This window comes from Podarcis melisellensis, assembly GCF_964234715.1.
Source record: "Podarcis melisellensis genome assembly, chromosome: 14".
NCBI lineage: Eukaryota > Metazoa > Chordata > Lepidosauria > Squamata > Lacertidae > Podarcis > Podarcis melisellensis.
Window position 1 is genome coordinate 12729381 of NC_138546.1, and position 26653 is coordinate 12756033.

At 44.4% G+C, this 26653-nt stretch overlaps 2 protein-coding genes across 4 annotated transcripts; one reads left to right on the forward strand and one right to left on the reverse strand.

Moving 5' to 3' along the window:
* Positions 1-10298, forward strand: PDZD9 (PDZ domain containing 9). Of its 3 annotated transcripts, XM_081887893.1 has the most exons (7): positions 1-1146; positions 1177-1237; positions 2488-2544; positions 4794-4973; positions 5405-5597; positions 7782-8587; positions 9959-10298. In XM_081887893.1, the coding sequence occupies exons 1-6, from the start codon at positions 814-816 to the stop codon at positions 8284-8286; spliced, it is 1329 nt and encodes a 442-aa protein (XP_081744019.1). In that variant the 5' UTR covers positions 1-813; the 3' UTR covers positions 8287-8587; positions 9959-10298. The 3 variants fall into 3 exon arrangements, with proteins under 3 accessions (XP_081744019.1, XP_081744018.1, XP_081744017.1); XM_081887892.1 differs by having other exon boundaries at positions 1-1237; positions 2491-2544; XM_081887891.1 differs by having other exon boundaries at positions 4-1237.
* Positions 9471-24982, reverse strand: UQCRC2 (ubiquinol-cytochrome c reductase core protein 2). The gene is made up of 14 exons (XM_081887890.1): positions 24806-24982; positions 23491-23583; positions 23230-23379; positions 20835-20899; positions 18869-18925; positions 18231-18355; positions 17460-17557; positions 16066-16123; positions 15857-15952; positions 14095-14294; positions 12495-12575; positions 11302-11378; positions 10305-10458; positions 9471-9721 (listed from the first exon to the last, which is right to left on the reverse strand). Exons 1-14 carry the CDS (start codon positions 24965-24967, stop codon positions 9638-9640), a joined length of 1500 nt encoding a protein of 499 aa, XP_081744016.1. The 5' UTR covers positions 24968-24982; the 3' UTR covers positions 9471-9637.
* Between the last annotated feature and the right edge of the window lie 1671 nt (positions 24983-26653).

Consider the following 26653-nt stretch of genomic DNA (forward strand, 5'->3'; position numbering starts at 1 on the left):
AACCCTTAACAAACTACAGTGCCCATAATTATTTGAGGGTGTGCTTCAAAGGTGCTTTAAAGGTGCGATGTATATGCAGCCTGAGTACTTGATTTTTCTACATAATCCACACACAATCTATGATTATGATTTTTTGTTTATCTAATGCATTCTTTTTGCTCCTGAAAAGCACATATTGACTAACTGGCTTCATTCCAAAATAAAAGCTCATTTTGGATTGCTTCTGCATTACCCTGCAATGTGTCTAGAACTTGTGGACATCCAATAAAGCTGAATGTTGGAAGATTCAGGACAGATGAAAGAAAGTTCTTCATGCAGTGCATAGTAAAACTATGGACCTTGCTCTCTCAGGAGGCAGTGATGGCCACCAACATAGATGACAAATTCATGGAGGAGAGGGCTATTGATGGCTACTAGTCATGATAACTATGCTCCACCTCCAAAGGTGTTTCCGAATGCCAGTTGCTGGGAACCACAGGAGAGGAGAGTTCTTGTGTGCTCAGATCCTGCTTGTGGGTTTCCTGCAGGCATTTAGTTGGCCACTATGAGAACAGGATGCTGGACTAGATGGGTCTTTCACCCGACCCTGCTTGCTCTTCTTATGTTCTTATGTTCATTGGAGATTCCAAGAATCTTGGAATTCCACAGTACTAGTATTCTAAACTGTTACTAGGCATCAATGTCAACTTGCCTACCGTAGTGTTCTCCCTTCACATGACACTGTAGGCTGGTGGTCTCTTCCCAAAAGGCTTTCCAGAGGCATTTCTCTGAACGTCTTTGGCTACACAGAGAATCCACGGAGGCTTTGTCAACATGGACCACCAGAGGTTTTCTGGTAGAAGAGGTTCATCTTATGAAAGAAGGCCATCTATGCGACAAACATCATATGAAAGAGAGAGGTCATCTGACAGAAGAAGTTCAACTGCCAGAAGGAGATCATCTGCCAGAAGACAGTTGTCCGACATGAGAGCTTCATTTGAAAGAAGAAGGTCATCCGCCAGAAGAGCATCTGTCAGACAACCATCCTTCAGACGACCATCCATCAGACGACCATCCTTCAGACGACCATCCATCAGACAACCATCCTTCAGAAGACCATCTCTCAGACGGCCGTCTGTCAGAAGACCATCTGTCAAATGGTCATCCATCAGAAGACCATCTGTCAAATGGTCATCTATCAGAAGACCATCTGTCAAAAAAAAATTGTCTTTCAAAAGTGCGACATATTTCCCACCAGGTAATCACAACACCAGAATTTGTTTAAGGTTATTCTAAACATCTGTATACACAAAGCACATTTAAAACACCTGACCTCCCACAAAGAAATGTGGGAACTGCAGTTTGTTAAGTATGCTGGACAATTTAGTTCTGTAAAAAGTAAACCATAGTTCCCAATATTCTTTGGGGGGGAGCCATGTGCCACATTGTCCTGTACAGTACTCTTGGCTCCATGAATTATGGGTTTGCATCTCAACACAGGCCCTACCTGGGATCCTGTGTCCAGTTCTGGACACCATGGTTTAAGGAGGATATTGACAAGCTGCAACATGTGCAGAGGAGGGCAACCAAGATGATTAAGGGTCGGAAATGGGTGAGGGAGTTGGGTATGTTTATCCTGGGGTAAAGAAGTGATAGGAGAGCCATCTTCAAATATCTGTAGGGCTATCACATGGAAGGTGAAGTAAGCTTGTTTGCTGCTGCTCCAGAGGATAGGAGCTGAACCAGTGTATTCAAATCTAAAGATAGGAGATTCCAACTAAACATTAGGAATAACATTGTGACAGTAAGAGCTGTGGGTCAATGGAATGGATAACCTTGGAGGTGGTGGACGCTCCTTCATTGGAGGTTTTTAAACAGTGGTTGGGGGGCCATCTGCCAGGGATTATTTAGCTGTGACTCCTGCATTGCAGGTGGTTGAACTGGACAATCAATCCTTGGGATCCCTTCCAACTCAGTAGTTCCATGAACACTCCTTGTTTTCTTTTCAGGATTCCTAAATGAACCTCTCAGATGTTGATAGACTGGTATCGTGGCCAGGATCCAAAGAACTGTGCAACTAATTCCAATATGCCCAATGGGGCTTGGGGGCCTCACATTTCTCCAACAGGAGTCTCCAATGCTTCCTGGGGAAAGTCTTTTGAAAGCTAGTATGTCTCACACAGTTCTTTGGGTCCTAACCCTTGGAAATAATACATCTGGAATGAAATTGATTTGCTCTATAACTCTGAGCTTAAGTTTTGGGAACTGGGTCTTGAAGCCCATTAAGCTAAGGAGAATTGTATGCTTGAAGCAGGTGCTCAGAGCAACCTTTGGTCCTTCAGGTGTTGCAGAGTAGAACTCTCATCCTCCCTGTCCCATTGGTCATGCTTGCTGGTACTGGTGCAAGCTGTGGTTCAGCAACATCTGGAGGGCCAAATGTTCTCCCGCACCTGGCTGAGAGGGTTAGGCCACATGAGCTTTGCAACATGTCCAAATTCTCTTCCTTAGCAGATGAAGAAGAAACCTCATCAACAGACTCTGATGATTATTACAGCTGGGACACAGGTGAGTGTGGCCAATTCAATACAGGCAAAAGAAAGGATTTCTTCACACAGTGCAAGATTAATTGCTGGAATTCACTGTCACCAGATGTTGGGGTGCTCAATAGTTTTGATAGTTTAAAATGGGAATTAGACAAATTAATGGAGGATAGAGTTATCCGCACCTGTTAGGCAGGATGCTCAAAAGTAGTTGACCATAGGAACATTGGAAGCTGCCCTATACTGAATCAGGCCAATGGTCCATCTATCACAGTTTTGTTAGCACTGATGGTTCTCATGGTTTCAGGGAGGGAATCTATCCTAGCCCTACCTGAAGATGCCAGGGACTGAAACAAAGATCTTCTGTGTGAAATACAGATGCTCCACCCCTGAGCACCCTATGTCATGGACTGGTTGGATGCAGAGGAATCAGAGGAATGGTGGGAGGAACCAACTGGGGAACCACCAAAGAAAGAAGTCTCAGAGGCTGGGGAGTGGTGATGAAACAACAATGAGTGGTCAGAGGGAGAAAAGGGAGAAGACTGCGAGGAGGTGATATTGAAAGCTGAACAAGCAACAGGGTTTAGTGAGTTGGGAGAGCCTGTGGCTGAGAGAAGTTCAGAGACAGTAGCTAAAGCAGAAGGGTGGAGGAGGGAGACCAAGATGCAGCGATTAGTCAGGTTGGTGAAGAGTCATGGGTATCTCCCCTTTCTGTTGCAACCAGCTCCCCTCCCCTTCACCCCCATTTCCCATAATCAGAAGAGGGTTGAAACAGGTGGAGCAGCAATAGGCTGCATGCAAACACAGTGTCTGATTGCTTGGGGAAAAGCCCTGGGGAGGAGGGGTTTTAGATGACTGGGGATGCAGAGACTTTTAGTATCAGCCACTGATTCATGGGGTAAGGCCTACTGGAGATGAACTGCTGTGTTTATTTGGCCTGCCACTCAGCCAAGAGTTAACTCCAAATTTGAACAGTGTGATTTACTGCTGGCTCACTTTTTGACACCCTACCACTGGATACCAGTTTCTAGTGGGGAGGGGAGGTTGTTGCTAGCATGCCCCCTCCCTGTAAGCTTCCCAAATGTAGGGCTGCCATATTTCAAAAAGTGAAAATCCAGACACAAAAGTTGTTGAGTTTTATTAATGAAATTTGCCTAAATCCACACTTCTGACATGGATTGCCATACATTCAGATTTTCCCGGACATTTAAGCAATTTCCACCCAGACGCTGTTTACAAGGGCTGAATACCGGCTATGTCTGGGAAATTCCAAAAAGTATGACAGCCCTACCAAAGGCATCTGTTTGAGCATTGTGAAAAATTGGAGACTGGACTCAGTGGATCTTCCGTCTGATCCAACAGGGATTTTGTTCTTGGGTGTCACCATATTCAAAGAGCTACTGCAGTGACTAGAGGCTCTGCTAGGCAACCACTTTATTCAGCGTTCATTATGATTTGCTTGCATGAAACTTATACAGTGGTTAGACCAGGCTTCCTCAACCCCGGCCCTCCAGGTGTTTTGAGACTACAATTCCCATCATCCCTGACCACTGGTCCTGCTAGCTAGGGATCATGGGAGTTGTAGGCCAAAAACATTTGGAGGGCCGAGGTTGAGGAAGCCTGGGTTAGACTATGGACCCCTCCAGAATGATGGGGGGGGGGGTTGGTGGGAAGAGAGTTGGGAGCGCATTCTGCAACATGTCATTGATTAAATACTAGTCATTTAATCAATGACATGTTGCATTGCTCAGGGTTTTACACTGGACCACCTATCCATCGGGACATGTGGATAGCAAGTTCGAAAGCACGTCACAGTGCAAGTAGATAAAGAAGTATCGCTCTGGCAGGAAGGTAAACGGCATTTCCATGCGTTGCTCTGGTTCGCCAGGAGCAGCTTAGTCATGCTGGCCACATGACCCGGAAGCTGTACGCCGGCTCCCTTGGCCAGTAAAGCGAGATGAGCGCTGCAACCCCAGAGTCGTCCATGACTGGACCTCGTGGTCAGGGGTCCCTTTACCTTACCTTACCTATCCACCATTCGCGTTTTATTAGTTGTCCTTTAATGTTTCCCCGGGGTTACCACTTGGAGGGGCACATATGAACCAAAGTGCAACAAAAGCTGGGGGGGGGACACCCCCACTCCAGAACATTTTTGGTATGAAAAGTCACAGGACTTCAGCAAGAAGCTAGGGGGAATGCACTAACAAAGCAGTATGTCCGCCCAGAAGCTTTTGCAGGCACAAACAATAGTGGATTGCTTTCTTTCTCATTTAGATGAAGATACCAGTTCAGATATGAGTGGATCTGAACATACTTTAAGTGCCACTGTGAAGACAAATATCCAAATGGGAGAGCAGGGATTAGGCTTAATCCTCATTCAGAATGGGCCCTACATCCAGATCTCAAGCCTGGTCGAGAAAAGTGCAGCAGTAAGAGATGGGAAACTCCAACCAGGTAAGCAGGTGGAAACAACCTCAAACCTGGGGGGGGGGGGTTGGCATGGCTGGTATGTAGTAGGAACAGAAAGAGCTTTTACAGAAGCAGAGGAAAACCTCTCCCATGGAACTCCCTTTCTTCCACTGCTTGTTGCATTAGACCCAAATTAGTCATAAGCATTAATTTCAGCAAGTCTATACTGAGTGGTACCAGCACCACACATCAATGAGATGTAGGCAGTGTTTTATTTTATTAAAAAGAAAAAATGGTGATGGTACTCACCATGATGTTGTTACACTTAATATGGTGGGGGTGGGGAGATGCTGGTACTGAGTACCATTGAGTACATCCATGGGCAGGCCTGGATGTAGGAACTACCAGGTTAAACATGCCAAGAGTGCATTCTGCAAACAACTTCCCCCAAACTAATAGTTTTCTTTTCCTTCCAGGTGACATCCTGATTAAAATTGGGCATGCTAATGTCCTAGGGTGGACACTACGAGAGCTAAGGCAGCTTCTGCACACCACTCTCATTGGGACCGTTCTGCAGATCCAGGTTTACAGGGAATTTATGAAATTACCAGTCCGATGGGAAACTGCCATCGACAGCATACCTGAAAGAAAGGGAGCCAAGCTAGGAGAGTAAGAAACCATACATTTCTAGTTCCCTATTTGGGTAAAGGTCATGAGAGCGCTGGGAGGTGGGGGAGGGTTGGAAATCTAATAGTAACATTATTTGACCATGTCAACTTCCCGAAACGTGTTGTATCTCAGTGGAAGTGCATACACTTTGCATGCAGAAAACTCCAGGTTCAATCCCTGGGTTCTCTCTTCCAAGGGGAATAAAGACCCCATCAGAAACCCTGAAGAGCCGCTGCCTGTCAATGTTGAGCAGGGAGGGATGGGGAACCTCAGGCCTTGGGGACAAATGTGGCCCTTCAGCTTCTCTGTCTGGCCCTTGGGACTCTTCCCAGACCACCTGAGCACTGGTTGTGCTTCACATCCTAAATCTTTTTGCATGGCTGGCAGGTGCCCTTGGACTCTTGCTTGCCTGGGCAGAGGATCAAGAAGGGTATGTGCACAGAGAACCTAGAGAACTATGTGAAGGTGGAATCTGCATGTGTTGCTTCACCCATTTATGGAATGCTCTCCCCAGGGAGGCTCACCTGGTGCCTTCATTATATATTTTAGGCGCCAGGCAAAAACATTCCTTTTCAACCAGGCCTTTGGCTGATTAATATCCTGCAGCCTTTAAAATGTGTATGTGGGAAGGGGAGGTATTGTTTTGCTGTTTTGATTTACTTATTTATACCCTGAGATCTTATGATGAAGGGCGGTATTAATTAAAACAACAACAATAATAATAGCAGCAGCACCTCGGGCCCTGCTCCATCAGTAGCATGCAGCCCCCCCGGTGTTTGGTTGCCCAGAAGGCAAGGTGGTCATTTGGCTGGAAAAAGGTCACAACCCCCACTTTGGAACAGCTAAAAATGAGCCAGTAGTTAGATGATGTAAGGGAAGCAGCAGCATTACTCCCTTGCTCAGTTGTGAAAGTTTCATCTGGTAATTAGCAAAAGAAATTGGAAAACACATACCACACAATGGAGAGATGTTTTGTAAAAAATAATATTCAGGATCACATGGAATAACAGTTATTCTATAAACTGCTGTTCTGTGAAATGAACAGAGTCCCCAGTAGCATTTAGCAGAAGCTTCTTGTTCTTGCTCTTCCTCCTCCTAATTCCAGGGCTTGAGGAAATAAGGGATAGAAGCATAGCTGTCAACGTTTCCCTTTTTTAAAGGGAAATTCCCTTATTGTGAATAGGATTCCTCGCAAGAAAAGGGAAAAGTCGACAGCTATGGATAGAAGAAAGGGGTGTTCTAACCCAAGCTGTTAGGGTGAGAAAGAGGGGCCAGTGGTCATGGGAGCTATCGGAAGGATGAACTGTAGTGTTACATCTGATGGCTGTCACCAATACAAGAGTCTTCTTTGCAACCACCCACACCCTATAAAATTAACCAGTAAAGAGGTCTCCACCACAACAGTTTGACATCAAAATCCACCTAAGCACTGTTTGCAGACCTTGAAGTAGCAGAGCACTAGCTTTTCCCAAGCACATAATTTATATTTAATAGGCTGCTCTAGCCTAGTGACTTAATGCATACAATTATTATACACAATTTTCCCCATCTCCAAGGAGCTTGTAATGTTATGTTAGAAAAGAGGTGGAGGAAACACAGCACGGAAGCCAGAAGTGCAGGGAGTAGAGGGTCAGCTGCTTTATTTTTAAAATACAGGAGGGTGTTGATAGTAGGCTATGTTGATTGGTAATATGATAGCAATAATCTAGGTCAAACAGGAAACGTATAGCAACAGGGGAAGCTGACATATACTGAGGCATGCCTCTGGTCTATCTATACAAAAGGTGGGGAACCTTTTCTGGCCAGTGGGATACATCCTTATCTCCCAACCCCACAGCAGGCCATCCAATCAACTGACACCACAATGACATTAGGTAATGCTGCACTTTGAAGCCCCAATTGTTGGGACTTCAAAGTGCATCACAGGGGTTATCTAAAAGCTCTTTTGCAAGCAGACCCCCAGAAGAGGGAAGAGGTTTCCAATGAAGCTATTGTTTTTATTGAACCTGGGACTGTTCTGCTTGCAAAGCTATGTTCTGTCACTGAATTGCAACCCCTTCCCGAGTTACTAAATGCCACAAGTGGCCAAAGTACTTCTTTAAGATCTGCCCTCTATGAATCAAATAGAAGCAATCCTTACAACATTACTGCTTTCCAAGACTCTCTGTGTTGTGTTCATTTCAGGACGTCAACTTACACCAGTGAAGAAGCTTGGTCGAGCAGCGAAGACTCTGAAGATTATGATTGCGGCTGTCATGTTAGTGACGACGAGGAGCTTATTGGTGGGGGCCATGTCGTCAGCTTCGGTAGTGATGAGATCTATACTACAACCGAAGTCACTGAGGTTCCTGTTAACAGAACTGTACATGCCGATGCTTTTCCTAATGTCAAAGCTGTACCATCACTGTCTTTTGAAACTTCTAAGCAACCCAAGTGGATCTCTAAAGACTGGCACATCTTTGAAAGGAAAACCTACACATTTACCGTGGGCTCAGACATTGGTAACGACATTATCATTCATAAAGATTTTGAAGATGAAAGTGATGCTGACATTTCAAGTTTGTATTTAACGTCCTCGTCGCCATATTGGACTATGCTAAAAGGTGTTGCGCCGCCATCGTTGTCATCTTCCTCCTCTACTGTGTCGGATGCATTTTGGCTTGAAAACTTTTCTCAAGAAGTTGAATGAGGCCACTGGATCCAGTTTTGCACCGCCAGGAACTGGGTTTCTGAAACTGGATCCAGTTATAAGCTGGATTTTCACTCATACAACCTCTCCGCCAACTGATGGGTTTCATCTGTTTGGCGAGCAGGAAACTTGGGTGTTTGAAAGAAGCGATGCTCCCTCTTTCGAGGGAGGGAGAGAATAATCTCAACAGTAGAGAAATAACTACAGTCAGTTTTCATATAGACATGTCTATTAAAGTCTAGCAGCCAAGCTATATAGCACAACTGCAAGAGCAGAACTTGGCCATCTTCTGCTTGTGAAGGTAAGAAACAGGATTACTTCAAAATGAATTATGCCAGACTCGAAATTAATCTAACCCTTGCCACTTTTTAGCTGAACCGTTAGCAAAGATTAGGGAATTCTGTTCTTAGCATTTTACTGCAACACACACATTTGGAAACTCATTATCTGTATGCAGGAATGGGTTCCCTGCACCCCACAATTCTGGTCCGTGTAGCCTGATGGTATGACATGCACCAAACAATGTACAATCCTCAAGCTTGTCAAGGGCCCCTTGGATTATCGTAACAGCCAAAGTTTCCCCAGTGGTGCCAAATTGATCCCAGCCTACTTTATATCTGACCCCTCCTTTAATTACTTATATCCTACCTTTTAAAGGGGGAAAGAAAACCATCCCAGCCCCGCTTTTTAACACTTTATACAGTTCAATACATTTGGTGTCAACACTAAGGAAGAATTTGGAATGTTGTGAATCTCCTCCATCACCACAAACGGAGGGATTATATTTTGTACATATACACCCCATTTCAACTAGCTCTTTGTGTTCCTAAAGCAGGTTAAGTGTGTATGATTAATTAAGCACACTTACATACCCCATTGTTTTAAAATGCTTTAAGCATTTGAACTTTAGAAGAATTAAAGGCATTCAACAATACTCTTTGAGATTTTGACTCTCACAAGGCCATTCAATGAACCCATTGGCTGTGGTGAGGTTTTAACCTGGGCTTCCTCGATCCAAAACCAATTCACCAGCCACAAGACCAAACTGGTTCAGAACAAAAAAGCAGATACTCAGGGTTGTGCTGAACCTACACATTTCCATATTAAACACCAGATGCTGCTGTAAGAGCAACAGAAAATGCTTTAAGTGCATAACAATACAGAAGACACAAAGATACTGGGAATCCTGTTAAGAGGATGAGCTCTGCACTTTATTTGGTGTAAGTGTACTGAAAGTAACCTACAGCGCCAAAGCATTAGGAACTCATAAATAATACAGGACGATAATGACAGTCAACACAACTGTCTTAGAACAGAGTCCATTTTGAGGCTGTGCCTCGTGTTCAACTTCTTACAACTCATCCACAAAAGGGGTGTTTGCCAAATCCCCACTAGCTGCCATTGACTTCTTCCCACTAACAAACTTCTTTGCGGCCTGAAAAATAAAGCAGAAAGATAGCAGAGGACAAAATGTTAGGCAGTTGAGGCAGCATCCGCTTTGGAATTAGCAAACAGAATCACTGCATTTGATGAGTGGCTGTTTTTGAGCTTTAAAGGAACTGCTGAATTAGAATTTGGCTTGCAGTGGGTGTAGGAAGAACCATTTGTGGGGCAGAAAACCAGTGTTGGCATTCATTTAATATATTTGTATTCTGCATTATACCAAATCTAGGTCTCTGTGGCAGCTGGCAAAGGACAAAAATGAGAAGCAAACCCAGACACAGAGGACTGCAAACACCCCAAACGCAAAGAGTAACACCAGCCAAGTGCCATTGGAAGTGTGTGGGGAAGGAAACATTTAGGGTCAGCACTTCACAGATACAGCTCTGATGGGCATTCCAGAGACTGGGAGTCACCGGAGCAAAGTCCTGTCCCTCAGAATTAGGGTTATGAGGACTGCTGGCCAACTCAAGAAGCAGGTCATCTATTTTGTCAGCGCTACAGATAACAGGAAGAGGGGAAACCGTTCTAAATACAAAGCTGCTGATTATGTTGTAATCTACAGACACCTTACTTACATTCACAATGTCAGCAGTGGCCACAGAATCAATCTTTTCGGCCGCAGCACTTGGTGATGTGTATACCCCAGATGCCAGGGCCTGAGAGCCAATTTCATCAAGCAAGCCTTCTGAAGACTCCACAGACATCAAGTAAGCCGCCTTCAGCTGGTTTCTGTCAAGAATATTGAGGAAAATTAGCATAGCAGCCTGCTTAGGATTCTGTAAATATGCTGGCAGACAATCGGCAGGAAAAGGATAACGTGGAGTGCATTTATTTACATTGTCTTACTTGCATTTGCAATGCACTTTGTAATTCTGACATAGTTAAAGGATGCCTATTACTTTAAAACAGTCATTCGTGAGACTGTGGAAATCACAAGGCATTCTTGAAGGCAGGCATGAGAGAAAATCCAGCTTCATGGGAGGAAAAACAACCCTCAGTTAAATAGGACAAAAAAAGTATTGTAATCATGTATTTTATGAAATCATGTAAAACCTAACAATTTATTAGATTTCCATAGTTTAAGAGTAAAGTAGATTTTCTGTACATTTTAGTGTTCTATTGCTGCTCTTCTTTTTTAAAAAAAGTAGTCCAATAATGTATATTTTACATAAGAAACAGCCATTGGCAATTCAGAGTATTTGTCCACCTTATCAATATTGCTTACTCTGACTAGCAGCTGGCAGTTCTCTAGAATCTTAGGCTGCCCAAACCTTTTAACTGGGTGACAAGCAGGGTTTGAACCTGGGATCTTCTGCATGCAAAGCATGTGCTCAACAACTGAGCTACGCTGCCTTCTCTGAATGCCTCAACCCTATCTCATTTGTCCTAGATGAGAGGCACGTTTCTTATTTAGATATAAAAATGAGAGCTTTCACTTTACTTAAAAATACAACTGATTAAAATGTACATCAACAATTCCTGAATATCAGGAATGTGTGCCGGGGCAGAAAGAGGGATGGGTATAATATACGATTTTGGGCTGTGAAGAATAGCTCTGGTAAGCTAACTTACTTGGCTCTTGTGACTTCCGCATCAGTGACTCCACCCTGGGCAACTGCCTTCACTTGGTTCAAAGCAGCTTTGATTACCTTGATTCAAAAACATGAAAATATGTTGCTGCTGGCTACAAAAGTCAGAATTCAACCCCTGCCCCCACTTTATTTACATATACCTAGAAGTTTTATTAGACATATGCAGCCAGAGCTGTCCCTTGAGGTGTGTAGGGCTGAAGGAGGATCACTCTGTTTGGTCCTCACATTATTTGTATACAGGGAAAATCTGAGCTAGATCAGGCCTTCTGCATCTGCAATGTGCACTGAGGGGGAATATCCAATTGGAGTGAATGCAAGTTCCATCCCCTGAGCAAGCTGCCGGGGCATGGATGGGTGGATTGAAAGTGGGTGGGTGAGAAAGAATAGCAGGCCTCTGGGGCTTCTTTCCACCTGCTACTAGATCCCTATCTTTTAACTGGAGATGCCAAGGACTGAATCTGGGTTCTTCCACTAGGGTCTTTTCCAGAGCCAGATTACTTTGTTTGCCCACTTACAATCATATGAATTAAGGAGATTTTTTTAAAAGAAGCTAATCCACAAGAAGTTTCATAAAGACATCTATCATAAAGTACATCTATCCCTATGATCATAGCAACTTAAGAACACATTTTCTACTTTCAGCACATCCTTTCTTAAAGCAAAACACCCCTTGCAGTGTCAGGAATACACACATTTGTCATAAAACCCTAAAAGGTAAAGGTAAAGGTACCCCTGCCCATACGGGCCAGTCTTGACAGACTCTGGGGTTGTGCGCCCATCTCACTTAAGAGGCCAGGGGCCAGCGCTGTCCGGAGACACTTCCGGGTCACATGGCCAGTGTGACATCGCTGCTCTGGCGAGCCAGAGCTGCACACGGAAACGCCGTTTACCTTCCCGCTGGTAAGCGGTCCCTATTTATCTACTTGCACCCGGAGGTGCTTTCGAACTGCTAGGTTGGCAGGCGCTGGGACCGAGCAGCAGGAGCGCACCCCGCAGCAGGGATTCGAACCGCCGACCTTTCGATCAGCAAGTCCTAGGCGCTGAGGCTTTAACCCACAGCGCCACCTGTGTCCCCATAAAACCCTACCTATTGTTAAATAAATCCTTATCAGAACTTGCAGACTGAACGTGCTTCCTATTAACTTGGTCTGAGAAAACCAACTGGTGCCTTACCTCCCCAGCAGCTGAAGCCTGGGATACAGTGTAAACGCCAAAGAGTCCGGAATCAGAGTAATTCACATTAAATGCTGCTGCCTGCGAAAGAAATTTGATTTAGTTAGCATCTTCCAACAAGCTCATTTCTTCATGCGGAAATATTTTTTGGCATTTTACAGAAGTCCATGTTTAGAAAGGCTGAAATTCAAAATAGGACACAGAGTTAGGAAATAGGCCTAGGAAATAGGGTTATCATTAGTTTATTATTGATTGTTCATATTTTAGTTAATGTATGTAATTGTGCATAAATTTAAAACAATCAGAAGCCATAATCTCAAATGAAAAATTCTCCTTGTATGAGAGAAGTGGGAAATGCCACTTCTTAGAGGGCATTTGCCATATGTAGCTTTTGTAATTATTTGTACAGTAGTATCTTGGTTCTCAAACTTAATCCGTTCTGGGAGATCGTTTGACTCCACAAACCGTTCGAAAACCAAGGTGTGGCTTCCAACTGGCTGCAGGAGCTTCCTGCACTCAAGCAGAAGCCGCGTCGGACGTTTGGCTTCCAAAAAAGTTTGCAAACTGGAACACTTACATCCGGGTTTGCGGCGTTTGGGAGCTGATTTGTTCGGGAGCCAAGCCGTTTGAGTACCAAGGTACCACTGTATTGCAAATTTACTTGTATTACTTAAGAAAAGAAATCCGTAGATTCATTTAATCAAAGACACTTTATAAAATTGCACTGAACGCTGCAGCTCTGGTAGAGATCTTTGGCAAAAACCACTAGGAGCTTCTACCACATGACCCCTTATAGAAATTCCATTCATTCCAAAGGGACTTCTGCCGCACGTCTGTTGTCATCGTTGCTGATAATAAATAATTTATATACCACTTATATATGCTAAAATTACTTCTAACTGGGTTTAACATCTGTACAATCAAGTATGAAATCCATAATTAAAAAAACACACAATTACAATTCCATTGGGACATTAAATCACCCTTAATTAAAACTAAAAAGATACAAGCAAGTTAAAAACTATAATTAATCCAGTAAGAGAAAAAGTCCAAGTCCAAGGGAATGCTTGGCTAAACAGTTGTGTCTTCAGCAGTTGGCAGAATGCCAATACTGATGCAGCTGCTCGTAATTCAGTAGGAGTGGCATTCCACACCACCAATGAAAAAGCCACCCCACCCCCATGTTGCCACAAGCCAATAATCATCAGGCTGTGGCAAAACTAACCAGGTTCCATTAGTGGATTGTAGCATCCTTACAAGGCACCGGAGATAAAAAGAATGGTTTTCAGGTAACTGGGTCCAGAGTTATTTAGGACACTGTATCTAAGCAGCAGCCTTAAAACTGGCTTGGTGGCTACTAGCCAGCCAGTGCATGCTTTTCCCAAATAACCATTTCCCAACATATAAACAGTACAGGTTGCATCCACTGCTAGTCCTGCACAGAGTAGATCCATCCACTGAATCTACTGAACATAACTAACTTAGGTTCATTAATGTCAACGGTTCTACTCCGAGTAGGACTTACAATGGATACAACCCTACACTTCTCTGCTCTTTTTTTGCTCTCATTAAAATCACAGGTGCACGCTTACATACTTACATCAAAAGGTAGGGCAGTTGCCTTCGCAACACCTTGGATGAGCTTACTGGTAACACTACTTCCTCTCTTAATGAGAGGCCCTGCCCCAAGAACATGCTGAAGGACACTCAAGGCGTTTGCTTCTGCACTTCCTACAGCAGCTCCTTCAGCAACTACGGCAGCATGGACAAGGCTATGGCCGTTCGGCTCTCGGATTTCACCTTAGTGAGAGGCAAAAAGAGGCATTATATGCTCATCAAAGCATAACACATCAACAATCCCTGCAATAATAGCATTTTCTCTGTCAAATTGTCCACAGAGAAGCCTTTCCAAACACACCATGAAACTGGTAGCGTTATCAAGCCACCTCCTAAGGAACTACAAAGTTTCCCAGAATGCAGTTTGAAAACTAACACAATCAAAACACAAATTTGGAGAGAAGCCAAAGTGACTTTCAGGTAGGATGTTAATGCTGCTGCCACGAAGTATGCTAGAGGGAGAGCTTAGAATTTCACTAGATCTTCAAGGCCCAAGTCAACAACAGACACATTATGGCTACTGAATTATGAAACTGAATTTTCAAGGTGATCAAGTAGACAAGAAAGTTCATTTTCTTCTGTACCCTGAAAAACTACAGCAGCCTTAGAATCTGGCACTTGCCCAGCAGGCAGCAGGTCAAAGTGCCCAGGCAAAAGTGGTGCAATGGCTAATGTTGTTCTTAAGACAAGGGCAGCCTTGGTCCACATCTTGCTCAGCCAATGGAATCCACTGAAAGGTAAGTCACATGCTCGCACCCTGCAGAATTGTTGAGGAGAACTAGGAACAGCACTGTAGGAAAACATGTTTTGTGGGGGAAGGTCCCAGATTCATTTCCTGACATCTCCAGTTACATCAGCAAGCGTCTGGAAAGGCATCTCCCTACTCAAGACTCTGGATGATCACTGCCAGCAAGAGCAGATGACAAAGGCCTAGATCAGCTTTTCCCAACTGTTTTGGACTACAATCCCCATCAGCCACAGCCAGTGCGGTTAATGACCAGGGATGATGGGAGTTTGGAGAGCACCAGATTGATTGGGGAAGGATGCCCTTGATGGCAAAACAGCCCCAGCCTGGCAGTTAGGAACACAGAGTCCTAGGAAGCTGCCTTATACCGAATCAGACCACTGGTCCATCTAGCTTAGTATTGTCTATGCTGATGGAAGTAGCTCTCCACTGCTTCAGGTAAGGATTCTCCAGAGCAGATGTCCTACCATTCATCCCCCAAAGAAAAGATGCTGCTTTGTGCTGAATAAGACTATTGAGCCATCTAGCTCAGTACTGTCTGCACTGACTGGCAGTGGCTCTCCAGTGTTTCATACAGGACATTCCCAACTGTACTTGGAGATACCGGGAATTGAACCTGTGACCTTCTGCATCCAAAGCAGATGTTTTAGCATTGAACATTGGCCCCTATGTTCCTGTGAAGCATGCATGCCCCGCCTTGAACATCTTGGAGGAAGGGTGTGATAAAAACGTAGCGAACTGTAATTGGGAACAGTTATCTACAAGCCATATAACATGTGCTGGAATTCTCTGGTCTTTGTGAAAGGTTGTCCCTGGATGTGGAGTAAGGCAACAATGCAGTGGCTGGGGCAGGGGTATAGCAGGTTTGAAGGCTAGATGATGGCCCCACAGCAAGATGTCAGAAGGTAGGATGGACTCACCCCATCAATCTAATTCAGCAGCACTGCTACAGAACTATCAAGAAATACGCAGGTACCAAAAAAAGAGAGAGCACATTTACCTCCACGATACTTGGCCTTCTCACCAGCTGAGCCAGACCCGCTGCGGATGTTTAGGAAATGCTCTCCAATCTGCTTCAGGTCAGAATGGCTGACACCTGAAAGGAAGTGTTAGCATCAGAAGAAAAACCCAGAGGTTTGTGGCAAAAGGTGTTTTTGTCTTTTAAAAGACCACAGTACAGCCACGAGACACAGATCTTGCCTTACATACCAAGCCCCACCAGAGCCATTCTGCCACTTGTGAAGTTGTTCTGTACGAACTGGTGCAGCTGTGATGAAAAGGAGGATGTGCGTGTTAGTATTTCTGCCACATAACTAAAATAAGAACATAAGAGTCCTTCTGAATCACACCAAAAGGTCTATCGAGTCAAGCAGCCTGCTTTTACAGTGGCCAACCAGATGCTTCTGAGAAGCTCATAAGCAAGACATGGTAATCACAGAATCATAGTCTTGCAGAGCTGGATGTGACCCCGAGGATCATCTAATCCAACCCCCTGCAATGCAGGAATATGCAGCTGTCCCATAGGGGGATCGAACCTGCAACCTTTGCATTATCAGCACCAAGCTCTAACCAACTGAGCTACCCAGGGCCATTTAAAAAAATTTACCTTATATACCTGGACTATGTTGTTTGCCTGGACTATGACTGTGCTTCACTTCCAAAAAAGCACGTGAAGGAGCCTTAGCGTTTGAGGCATTTCAGAACAGAACTGGTTTAAGTGACACCAGTTTTAAACATCTTCACAAATATTTTGATTAAGTGCAACAGCTTATGGAAACAAGTGTTAAAATGCAACATGATGCTTTATAACTGCAATCCCATACACTTACTCTAGGGGAAGTCCCCAGTTAATTCACTGGGGCTTCTCAGTTGGCATGCATAGGATTACACTGTTGAAAAATCAACCAAAACAAGATAAGGGAAAATGTCCAGGTAGGATCAATACACTCAGATAGGGGAGGAAATTCTCCTCCAAACCACTACAGTGGAACTTTGTGTATTGTCCTCCTTGCGAACACTGCGGGTTACGAGCTCCGCTAACCTGGAAGTAGATGGTTGCGAACTTTGCCCCGGGATGCGAGTGGAAGTCACGTGCCAGCAGCAGGAGGCCCCATTAGCGAAAGCGTGCCTCGGGTTATGAATGGTTTTGACTTAAGAATGCACCTTTGGAACGAATTAAGTTCGTAACCAAAGGTACCACTGTACTCAAAAAAGATGGCACCTTCTTTACAAATAAAAACTTTCAAGGTAAATTTAAGTTGTTCTTTTACTACTGCTTCTGTGAAGAGAGACATCTCCAGAACCTAAAGTTGCATTCAAGCAGGTAAAGGATGGCTTCCATAAACCAGGATCAAACCCTGGTTTTCACTTATGGTTTGCTGAGCAAGTATAAATTATAGGACAGGGAACCTCTGGCCTTTCAGATGTTGCCAGACTACAACTCCCATCATCCCTAACCATACCGGGACTGATGAGAATTGGAAGCAAAACAGCAACAGGAGGGCAGGGAAGAGATGAACGCTGCAATTAAGTTGATGTCTTTAGTGCCAAGTTTCTCTTCATCTACAATAATTAAGTATAATAAGTGCTGTTTAAACTCTTACTTGTTCCGAAGTAATCTTCCCAATAAGGTAATCTGGACAGTACAAGGAGTTGGCAAGGGCATTACGATAAGCCGCTGCATGCAAGTTTTCAAGAACACCTATGCATAAGACAATGGAAGGTTTGTTTACTTATTGTAGGGAATCATTTGTACCCAAGCTGTGCTCTGCAGAAATGTGTTTTTCATCGATTGTGTGGAGCTTCCCCTTAATACTGAAGGGGAAGTCCCTGTTCATGCAGAATATGCAAATCAAATCCACCCTGGGGAAACAAACTGTCACTTAGCTCTGTCTAAACAATCTGCAAAATAGTTTGCTGGACCATGGATGGTGGGTAAGGATCAAAAAGATAGTTTTAGGCATATCCGAGGTCTTAGTGTGGGTCCACTGAGATTTAAATCACACATACCTTTGTTCCACTAAAAAGCAGCCCTACGTTTGTTTATTTTTTTTTTAAAATGTTGCTCCTTAAATTCTGCTTGGCACAGAATGTTTACCAAGAAAGAACTCCACAGCCCCCTTTATCACTGCAAATGTCAGCAATAAAAAGATTAAGGAATCATTAATTTAAAGCTGTATCAGTTGTTCAGGGCACACAAATTTAAGCTGGAGAAGTGACGTTTATAGACCTCTCTCAAGCACAATCCTGGAAAGACAACTGTGATAGCCACCCACAGGCAGGGGAAAACTATTCCACTCAAAAGGATTGTTTCATTCTTGTACGATCTTAAAAGAAATACTCCTCGTAGCCCCCAGCAGATTAGGAACACTCACCAACTTGAGGGTTCTGAAAGGCAATCGCCTTGTCAATTCTTAAACGAGGATTGGCCTCAGCCACTTCCCAGCGCCTGAATTCTGGGGCCGTTGTGACATTTAATAAATACTCCAAAACGGTATCGCTAAATAAAGGAAGAACAACATGTATCAAGAAAGGATCAAACAACTGAGGCTCCAAAATATTAGAGAGCAGATCAAGGGCAAGCTGATGTTAAAATATAAAAATTCAAAGGTAAGTGGGTTAACACAAATTTCAATGGCATTCATTCTGAGAATATAAGACCGGACTCAAAAGTTGCCTAATCTCTACATGGCACCTTACGGAAAACACACACGGCTCCTGGACCAAGAAGCTTACAATCAAAATACTGACGGGGGACGGGGGAGAGAGAGACAGGGAGTTATGTAACGAACAAGAGCAGACTTAATAGATGTGTTTTCTTCCTGACAATTCTTTTAGGAACCGACCCACAGAAAAACATGTGCCATGTTATTTATAGCTCAGAATAAAGTCAAACTGTATTTCAAGGGCAGGAACAAAAAAATTACTTATGCAATGATGTTCTGTTGCATTATCAATGGGAATGCTTACAGAATGCGTTGAAAACTGATTTGCTACACATCTAGAGGCTTACATATAGTCACGCAGGCATTCAACGGAATAAACCATGTTCTCTCTGGTAGATGTCACACTAAAAAAAGAGAAAAAGTACATTTTTCAAAAGTTGATATGAGGTTACTAGTTCCTTCTGTTTACAATCCTATTGTGGGCTTGCTTACAATTAAATGTATTGCTATTAACGTTTTCTATCTTAAACCACAATTAATACCCATGTACAGATTTAGTACACATGTATACTGCCTATTGTAAGAGTCCCTTTGAATAGTTATCTTTCAACCGTATAATAAACTACTAATTATGCAATGCTAAAACTCTTCTGACTGAGAAACATAAAACAAGACATAAGAGTTGTAGCCGATCAAGTTCTACTCAGAGTAAACTCAATGAAATTAATGAACGCAAGTTACCCATGTTGATTAATTTCAATCGGTTTACTCCAAGTAGGGTCAGCACCGGATACAAGCCATGTGATTCTGATTCACAAGAGTCTGCAATAACACTATATTAAATAAGGAGATAAAAGCCGCTGTTACTGCTGCCTCCTCCAGTTGCCGCCACGAGGACTCGCAGGCCACCACTGATTGTGCCGCCACCACCAGGCCTTGCAGGTTGTCACCACTACTGCTGACACATACCACCATCATGGCCAGCTGCTTCTGCCTCCTAGCAGGTCTGCTGGCAGTCCCACATTATTTGTATTCACTGACTCATCACCATACTTTGGATTGTCCTGAATATCACCATTTGGTAGGCAAGCCCAAAACCAAAAGTCCTACTGGGATTCATTTTGGCTTGCCTGCTGATGAAACCGAGTGTGTGATGATTGATAAGATTGTCATTTATCTGTTTTAGGGCCCCTAAGCAGTAGTAGTTGCCTGGACATTGTCCTGTTCACCTCTGTATAGTTCCTTCCTTTAGACATTGTGGTAGATTGCAATGTTTAGCTGGTGATAACATTGCAACGTTTAGCTGCTGATAACATTGCAGTGTTTAGCTGGTGATTTATTGTGATATTGAAAACCAGATATCGCCTATCGCCTGATAACTTGGCCCTCCAGGTATTTTGGGACTACAATTCCCATAATCCCTGACCACTGGTCCTGTTAGCTAGGGATGATGGGAGCTGTAGTCCCAAAACAGCTGGAGGGCCAAGTTTGCCATCACTGGCCTAGCCCTTACACACATTGTGATTCATACGATATTGCCAGCTCAAATATTATGAAACAATTATCACGATATGAACTTCAAAGCGGTTTTAGACAATATATCAATATATTGCCCAGCTCTACCTGCAACCCAGCTTCAGGTGCAGTAAAGGAGATGGAGCACTGGAAGTTACCTTATCCATTGGTCTATTTAGTTCAGTATTGTTTACAAAGTCTGGCAAAATCTCCAAGATTTTTTACTAGACTTTTTCCAAGTCCTTCCTCAAGATGCCGGGAACTGAGCCAAAAGCATTCTGCATGCAAAGCCTGCACTGTCCCGCTGAGACACAGCCACTCCTGACTTCTCACTCTAAGCGAGAATCATGCCCCAAGCAAAGTCATATGTTTCTAGAGATATGACCCCTTTCCCCTGGTTTATATGAGAATATATGAAAAATACAGGACTCTCTTTCACCGCCATTACACTTCCTTTCTGCGCTGATATCACACTGTTGAACCATGTGCTATGGTTCTACATACCAACATGCTTGAGGAAGCACATATAAAACAAAATAATTAAACTCCAGGATGAAACTGGGAATCGTTTTTGAAAGAACTATTGCAGGGGGAAGTGCAATTAAAACTGGATAGTGGAGAGATGTTTAAGTGAAGCCTGCCTTGTGATTAAAACATGAAAAATCACTTTTTAAAAACCCACCCACCCTTATAGCCATGGGCTATTCAAAGTCATCCAACTATGAACTGCAATAATCAAAGGAATACCATTTCCACGTAATTATTCAAAACACAGTTGAGCATTAAACAATTACAAACCTTAGGCTACCACCAACAGCTTCAATACCACGGGTGATTTTGAAAGCAGAAGCTCCTTTTGTAGTCTGTAGAAAAACCAACATTACGCTTTCAACTGCAGGCATCGAAACAAAACTTCTGTCATATCTAGCCCATATCTTTTAACTTGGCCACTGGGTATTATAAACAAATGCACACAGCTAATGCTTGCATCACTGAACTGTTCAGGTATAATAAGCCAGAGCATGTTAAGTCAGTGTTATGCTGCAAGATAAACACTCTATGGAAATTCAGAAGGCTTATTATATACTTAATCCTTATGCTGGAACCAGACAAAACTGAAAGTAGCAAGACTGCACCTCCTTTTCTCCCACCCGGATAACAGTGATAGAATGTGGTGGTTTTAAAACAGGATCAGACAAAATCATGGAGGATAAGGGTATCAACAGCTACTAGCCCTGATGACTATGTGCAACCTTCACGGTTGCTGGGAATCACAAGTGAGGAGGGTGCTCTTGCATTCTGTTCTTGCTTGGAGGCTTTGAAGAGGCATCTGGCTGGCCACCATGACAAGATGCTAGAATAGATGGCCAATGGCTTGATCCAGCAGGGGTCTCCGCAATTCATAACAGTTAGCGGTGCAGGACTAGGGGAAAGGAGCAGGCAAGCCAGCCTAGATCTTTGTGCTACTGCACATGTCAGGTGTGAAGTGGAAGGTGGTGGCTGCTGCTAATCAGCTGGCCAGCCTCCACTTTGCTCAGGGGACCCAGGAGCAGCTGTGCTAGAGCATGTTAATAGCCTGCTAGTGCTCCGGCCAAAAGCCTCTCCATTAATAAAGGGAGGTCTTCCTCAAAGCCAGCTAAGCCTTTGGAATAATTAGAGACAAGGAGAATAAGGAGAAGAGTGACACATTTTTTGTGCTTGCAGGTCCTTTTAAGTTTCAAGTTCTAAGAAATATCTGCCAGCAGGGCCTCCTTAAGGGAAGAAATCATTTCTTTAGAAAATGAAGATGTTTACATGGATACATTTGCAGGGTCTGCTGAGATTCAGAAAGGCGAATTTGCTGTTCCTTAACACAAGAAAGCAGTCTTGTTCTCCAAGGGCCTCTGGTGGTCATGGAAAGTGGTGCAGCCCAAAACTTTCAAATAAACTGATGCTGCTCCAGCTGAGGAGGGAGTAACAGCAAAGGGACACAAGCACCTGGTCCAAGCTCTTGGCACCTTGCACTTTCAGGTGAAGAGGAGGCAGAACTGCTGGTTCCCCAAGCCTTGTGCCAGTCGCTGGCATGGATCACTATGGCCACCTCCTTGACTTCTTGTCATACCATGTTGAGTGCCCAAGAGGGGCCCTGCAATAGAAGCGTTCAGGGCTGGAAGCAATGGGACATTAAGTGATGGTAAATGTATGCCACCCACCAGAGGCCCCTTGGTAAGGTATTCAGGGCAGGGTGGCTGAGAAACTTATTTCTGCTGCATTGCAATCTGCTTTGGGCATAGTCTGGGAAGGAGCCAATTTAGAAAAACAGCTTGAAGCCAGCTCTGTCTTTGCCTGAAGATGTCATAGCATCAGAGAAGAGGAAAGTAATAGCAGAAAATGAGGAATGGGAAGGAGATTTTTTTTTAGGGTGAGTGAGGAAAGGGCAAAAAAGGCTAGAGAAGGAGCAAAATAAAAAGAAAATAAGAGTAGACCAAAAGCCCTTTTAGTTCAGCATCCAGTTTCCTACAATGGCCAACCAGAGTCTCATGAGCAACAAAAAATCAAGGCATGAGTGCAGCATCCCTCTCGTTGTTGTTCAGAGACATTCTGATTCTAGGAGGCAGTACACAGGTATGAAGATCAACAGCCACTGATAGCCTTATCCTCAATGAATTTGTCCACTTGCCTTTTAAAGCCAACTAACTGAAAAGCCTGGCTGGATTAGATGAAAGGTCCACTTAGTTTAGCATCCTGTTCTCACAGTGGCCAACCTCACAGAGGCCTACAAGTAAGATCAGTGCAGAAGGGACAACAAATGGCCCATAAAGCAGAAGTGATAGGAGAGGATATACATTTGATTGGGAGGAGGCAGGAAAAAAAGAGGGATACCCAAGAGAGTGCAGTATAGTGATACTCAAAATCACATGGTCACTGCCTGGGCAAATGGCAACCCATCATGTAGATGCTGAGAATGGTTTTACTTGAATTTGTATTGACACATTTCCCCCCCCCCTATGAAAATAACAAAAAGTATTCTCCTCTGTGGTTTTTAACACAGTAGCACAAACATTTGTTTTTCCAGAATTTCAAAAGTACTCCACTCACCTCCCCACCCTTTCCAGCCTCCCAATTTCACTTTTAGGATACCAACACTAAATAAGCTGAATATAACACTTTGTTTCCTTAATCTAAAGTCAAAGAAGTTAAAGAATAAACCCACCAGGTTAGATGCAAGGCGGAGCAGGTGAGCAGTTCCCAAATTGGTGGTGGTCTCATACCTGCTGCCTGCTTTGATGAAGACACCAATCCTTGAAACTGGAGAATAATTTTCCAGAGAAGCAATCATCAAGCCATTTGGTAGTTTTGCAATCTGCATTTATAAGAGGACACATCAGTCTACATGAAATCACACTGCTCCGCTATGTGCTGCTCTAATTAGCATAAATATCAAAATGCAAAATAACTTCCTCTTCAGACTAACCTCAAGATCCTGGGGGTGTAGCAGTACTTTTGACCGCTCTGCTCCTCGAGGGGCTTCAACTTTAGGCGCAGTCTTGAGAGAATAAAATCTCCTCTAATAAGAGAGAACAAACAATGGTAAGCTAGACTCATACACATTTCAACCAATTAAATTTGAAAGATAAGCAATGTGGTGTAGTGGTTAGTGTGTTGGACTATGACCTATGAGACCAGGGTTCAAACTCATCCATGCTGTTCACCGGGTGACCTTTGGCCTAACACTGCCTCTCACCCTAAACTACCTCACAGGATTGTTGTGAGGATAAAACTGGGTAAGAGGAGAAATATGTATGGCTCCTTGAGTTCCCTGGAGAATATATGTAGTATGTTATAAATAAATAACTGGCACAAAGTAAACATGCCAGGAAACAAGCATGTCCATGTTCCAAGTCTATGGATATCAAGCAGGCATTCACTAAAAACATTGTTTAGACCACTGAGCCTCTTGGACTTGCTGGTCAGAAGGTCAGCAGTTCAAATCTGCACAATGGGGTGAGCTCCTATTGCTCTGACCCAGAAACCTGTCTGTGGACAAACGGAGGCTCCTTCCACCCGAAAAGTGAGATGAGCGCCGCAACCCATAGTCGCCTTTGACTGGACTTAACCGTCCGGGGGTCCTTTACCTTTTTACTTAAGACAACCCTACCCTGATGCTTAGTTAGAAACGCTGATGTGAATTTTAATCTGCTTTTAGCTTCTTGTTCTTGCAATTTCTCCTGAATTTTCTGGTTTCCTCTTTTTGTAAAGCACTTGGATGTGTTGCCGTTGTTTGCAATAAGCGATGCGTAATTTTTTTACGAAATAAATAAATAGCTTAGCCGGAGACTAATTTGTGGCCGGGGGTGTTTCCGTACGGGGATTTCTTTCCTTCGTTTTCAACGGTCATTTCTCCCCCTGCCGGAGCGAACAGCATTCTGTCCTGCGTACGTCTAAAGGGGAAACGCTGACTGGCCGCTTCAGATGGTGCTGGGGCTCCAGGGGCAGGCCGACCTCGGGACCTTCAGCCTCCTCGCAAAAGAGGGTCTGCCACCACCCTCTTCTCTCCCCAAAGCGGCTGCTGAGAAGGAGGAGCGACGAGAAGCAGCAGCGGCGCCCGGAGAGGGATGAGGCGCCGGCCTTCCCTTTCCCCTCCTTCCCCGGTCGAAGGCCCGAGTCAAGGTCGCTCCCGGGCAGCGGGAGTCGCGCTTCCTCCATCGGGCCTTCCCCGGCCCAGGCGCCTCTCTTGCTCCGGAATCCCGCCCCTTCACCGCCGCCGCCTCCAGGCCGCTGCTACTCACCGAGAGGCACCGCGCCGCCGCCGGAATGGGCTTCATGGTCTCTGACCGCCACAGAGCCCTCCGGAGCCTCCCCGGGGAAGAAATCCAAGATGGCCGCCCAGGAAGCGGAAGGCTCTTCCGGCCCACGCCGCGCGGCCACTCTTGCCGCTCCGCCCGAACCATAGAGAAAGCGGAGCCTTTCTATAATCTCGCGTCTATGCGCCCAGCGACTAGGGAAACGCCCCCGCCCCGTAGAGGTAGGGGAACGCTGTTCCAGCATGGAAACTACGAGAGGAAAGCGGCTAGAGCGTCCCAGGCCAGTCCATCAAGGGGATAATCGTTCACCGCTGAGAATCATCATACACGTCCGGTTCTCATTTGCAGTTGGTAGAATCCTGGATGGCAAAGGACGAAAACAGAACCTGAGGACTAGGAACTCTGCTGTGCGCAGTTAGCTCGCGGGCTGACCCTCCAGCCACCTAAGTTGTAACTCACGATCGTTTCGCAAATTTGATTTTCTCTCCCCGCCCCCCTTGCATTTGAAGAAGAAAGGACATTAACCTTAATTCTGATAAATCTTCACATTGCTTTACTTCTCGAGGATCGGGAGCGAAATCTGCAGCTGTTCTAAAGCATGCTCTATTCATTTCTCTTGTTCTCTCTGTAAAGGTGATTTGCGGTACTACCATCCAGAAACTGCCACCCACTTGTCAAGGAACAACCAGGAGCACACATTTAAGTGCCTTTGCAGTCAGGTCTCGTACGTGCCCCACTACAGTTTGGGGGAAGGAAGTTAAATTATGACCCTTGTAGGAGGAGTGGGGGCATTTAAAGCATATGACTTCCCCCAAAGAATCCTGGGAACAGTGTTTTCCGCTTAAGGTAAAGGTAAAGGGACCCCTGACCATTGGGTCCAGTCGTGACCGACTCTGGGGTTGCGGCGCTCATCTCGCTTTATTGGCCAAGGGAGCCAGCGTACAGCTTCCGGGTCATGTGGCCAGCATGACTAAGCCGCTTCTGGCGAACCAGAGCAGTGCATGGAAATGCCGTTTACCTTCCCGCTGGAGCAGTACCTATTTATCTACTTGCACATGACGTGCTTTCGAACTGTTAGGTGGGCAGGAGCAGGGACCGAGTAACGGGAGCTCACCCCGTCGCGGGGATTTGAACCGCCAACCTTCTGATCGGCAAGCCCTAGGCTCTGTGGTTTAACCCACAGCACCACCCGTGTCTACAATTCTCAGAATCCTTAACAAAGTATGTAAAGTTCCCAGGATTCTTGGGGGGGGGGGGAAGCTTGATGAGAGCACTTGTCCTGGGAGGGCTGAAAGCATCATAAGACAGTGACTTTAAACCCAGGATGATCTACAAGTCACCCATCAACAGAAGGTTCTCTCTTTCTTTTGCACACAGTTTATTTATATTTCATAATTCATTCCCTGCTTTTCTTTTCTTAAATAGCTTTCATTAAATTTTCCATTTTTATCTTCATCACAATACATTCCCTGATTTCCTTAAGTTCATGAAGTACAGTAAAGCAAAATGACGGAAAAACGCACAAACCCAGTTGGAATGACCGAAGTCTGATTTGCACAACAGGAACCAAAGCATGGACTAAACAGCTGAGCATAAAAACAGGGAGGCTGGACATTAATCCACAGCTTAAGTCTGGCAGAGTCAAAAGGTTTTAGGATCTGCCTTTAGCTTAAGAGTGCAAGAGTCAAGGGAACCCATCCGGGAAGAGAGTTTCACAGCCTGGAATGCCTAATTAAAAAAGCCTTTGGGCTGTATGCACTGTTGGACCTACTCAGAGTTGACTCTTTGAAATTAAGACATGATTAACTTAGCTCTATTAATATCAACAGGTCA

Coding starts and splice junctions, on each gene's coding strand:
- PDZD9 (XM_081887891.1), top strand. CDS start 814: ATGGACCACCAGAGGTTTTCTGGTAGAAGAGGTTCATCTTATGAAAGA. Junction 4,974..5,404: donor AGATGGGAAACTCCAACCAG/GTAAGCAGGTGG, acceptor TTTTCCTTCCAG/GTGACATCCTGATTAAAATT. Junction 5,598..7,781: donor AAGGGAGCCAAGCTAGGAGA/GTAAGAAACCAT, acceptor TGTTCATTTCAG/GACGTCAACTTACACCAGTG.
- UQCRC2 (XM_081887890.1), bottom strand. CDS start 24,967: ATGGTTCGGGCGGAGCGGCAAGAGTGGCCGCGCGGCGTGGGCCGGAAG. Junction 23,584..24,805: donor CGGCGGCGCGGTGCCTCTCG/GTGAGTAGCAGC, acceptor CTCTCTTATTAG/AGGAGATTTTATTCTCTCAA. Junction 10,459..11,301: donor GCGGAAGTCACAAGAGCCAA/GTAAGTTAGCTT, acceptor TATTCTTGACAG/AAACCAGCTGAAGGCGGCTT.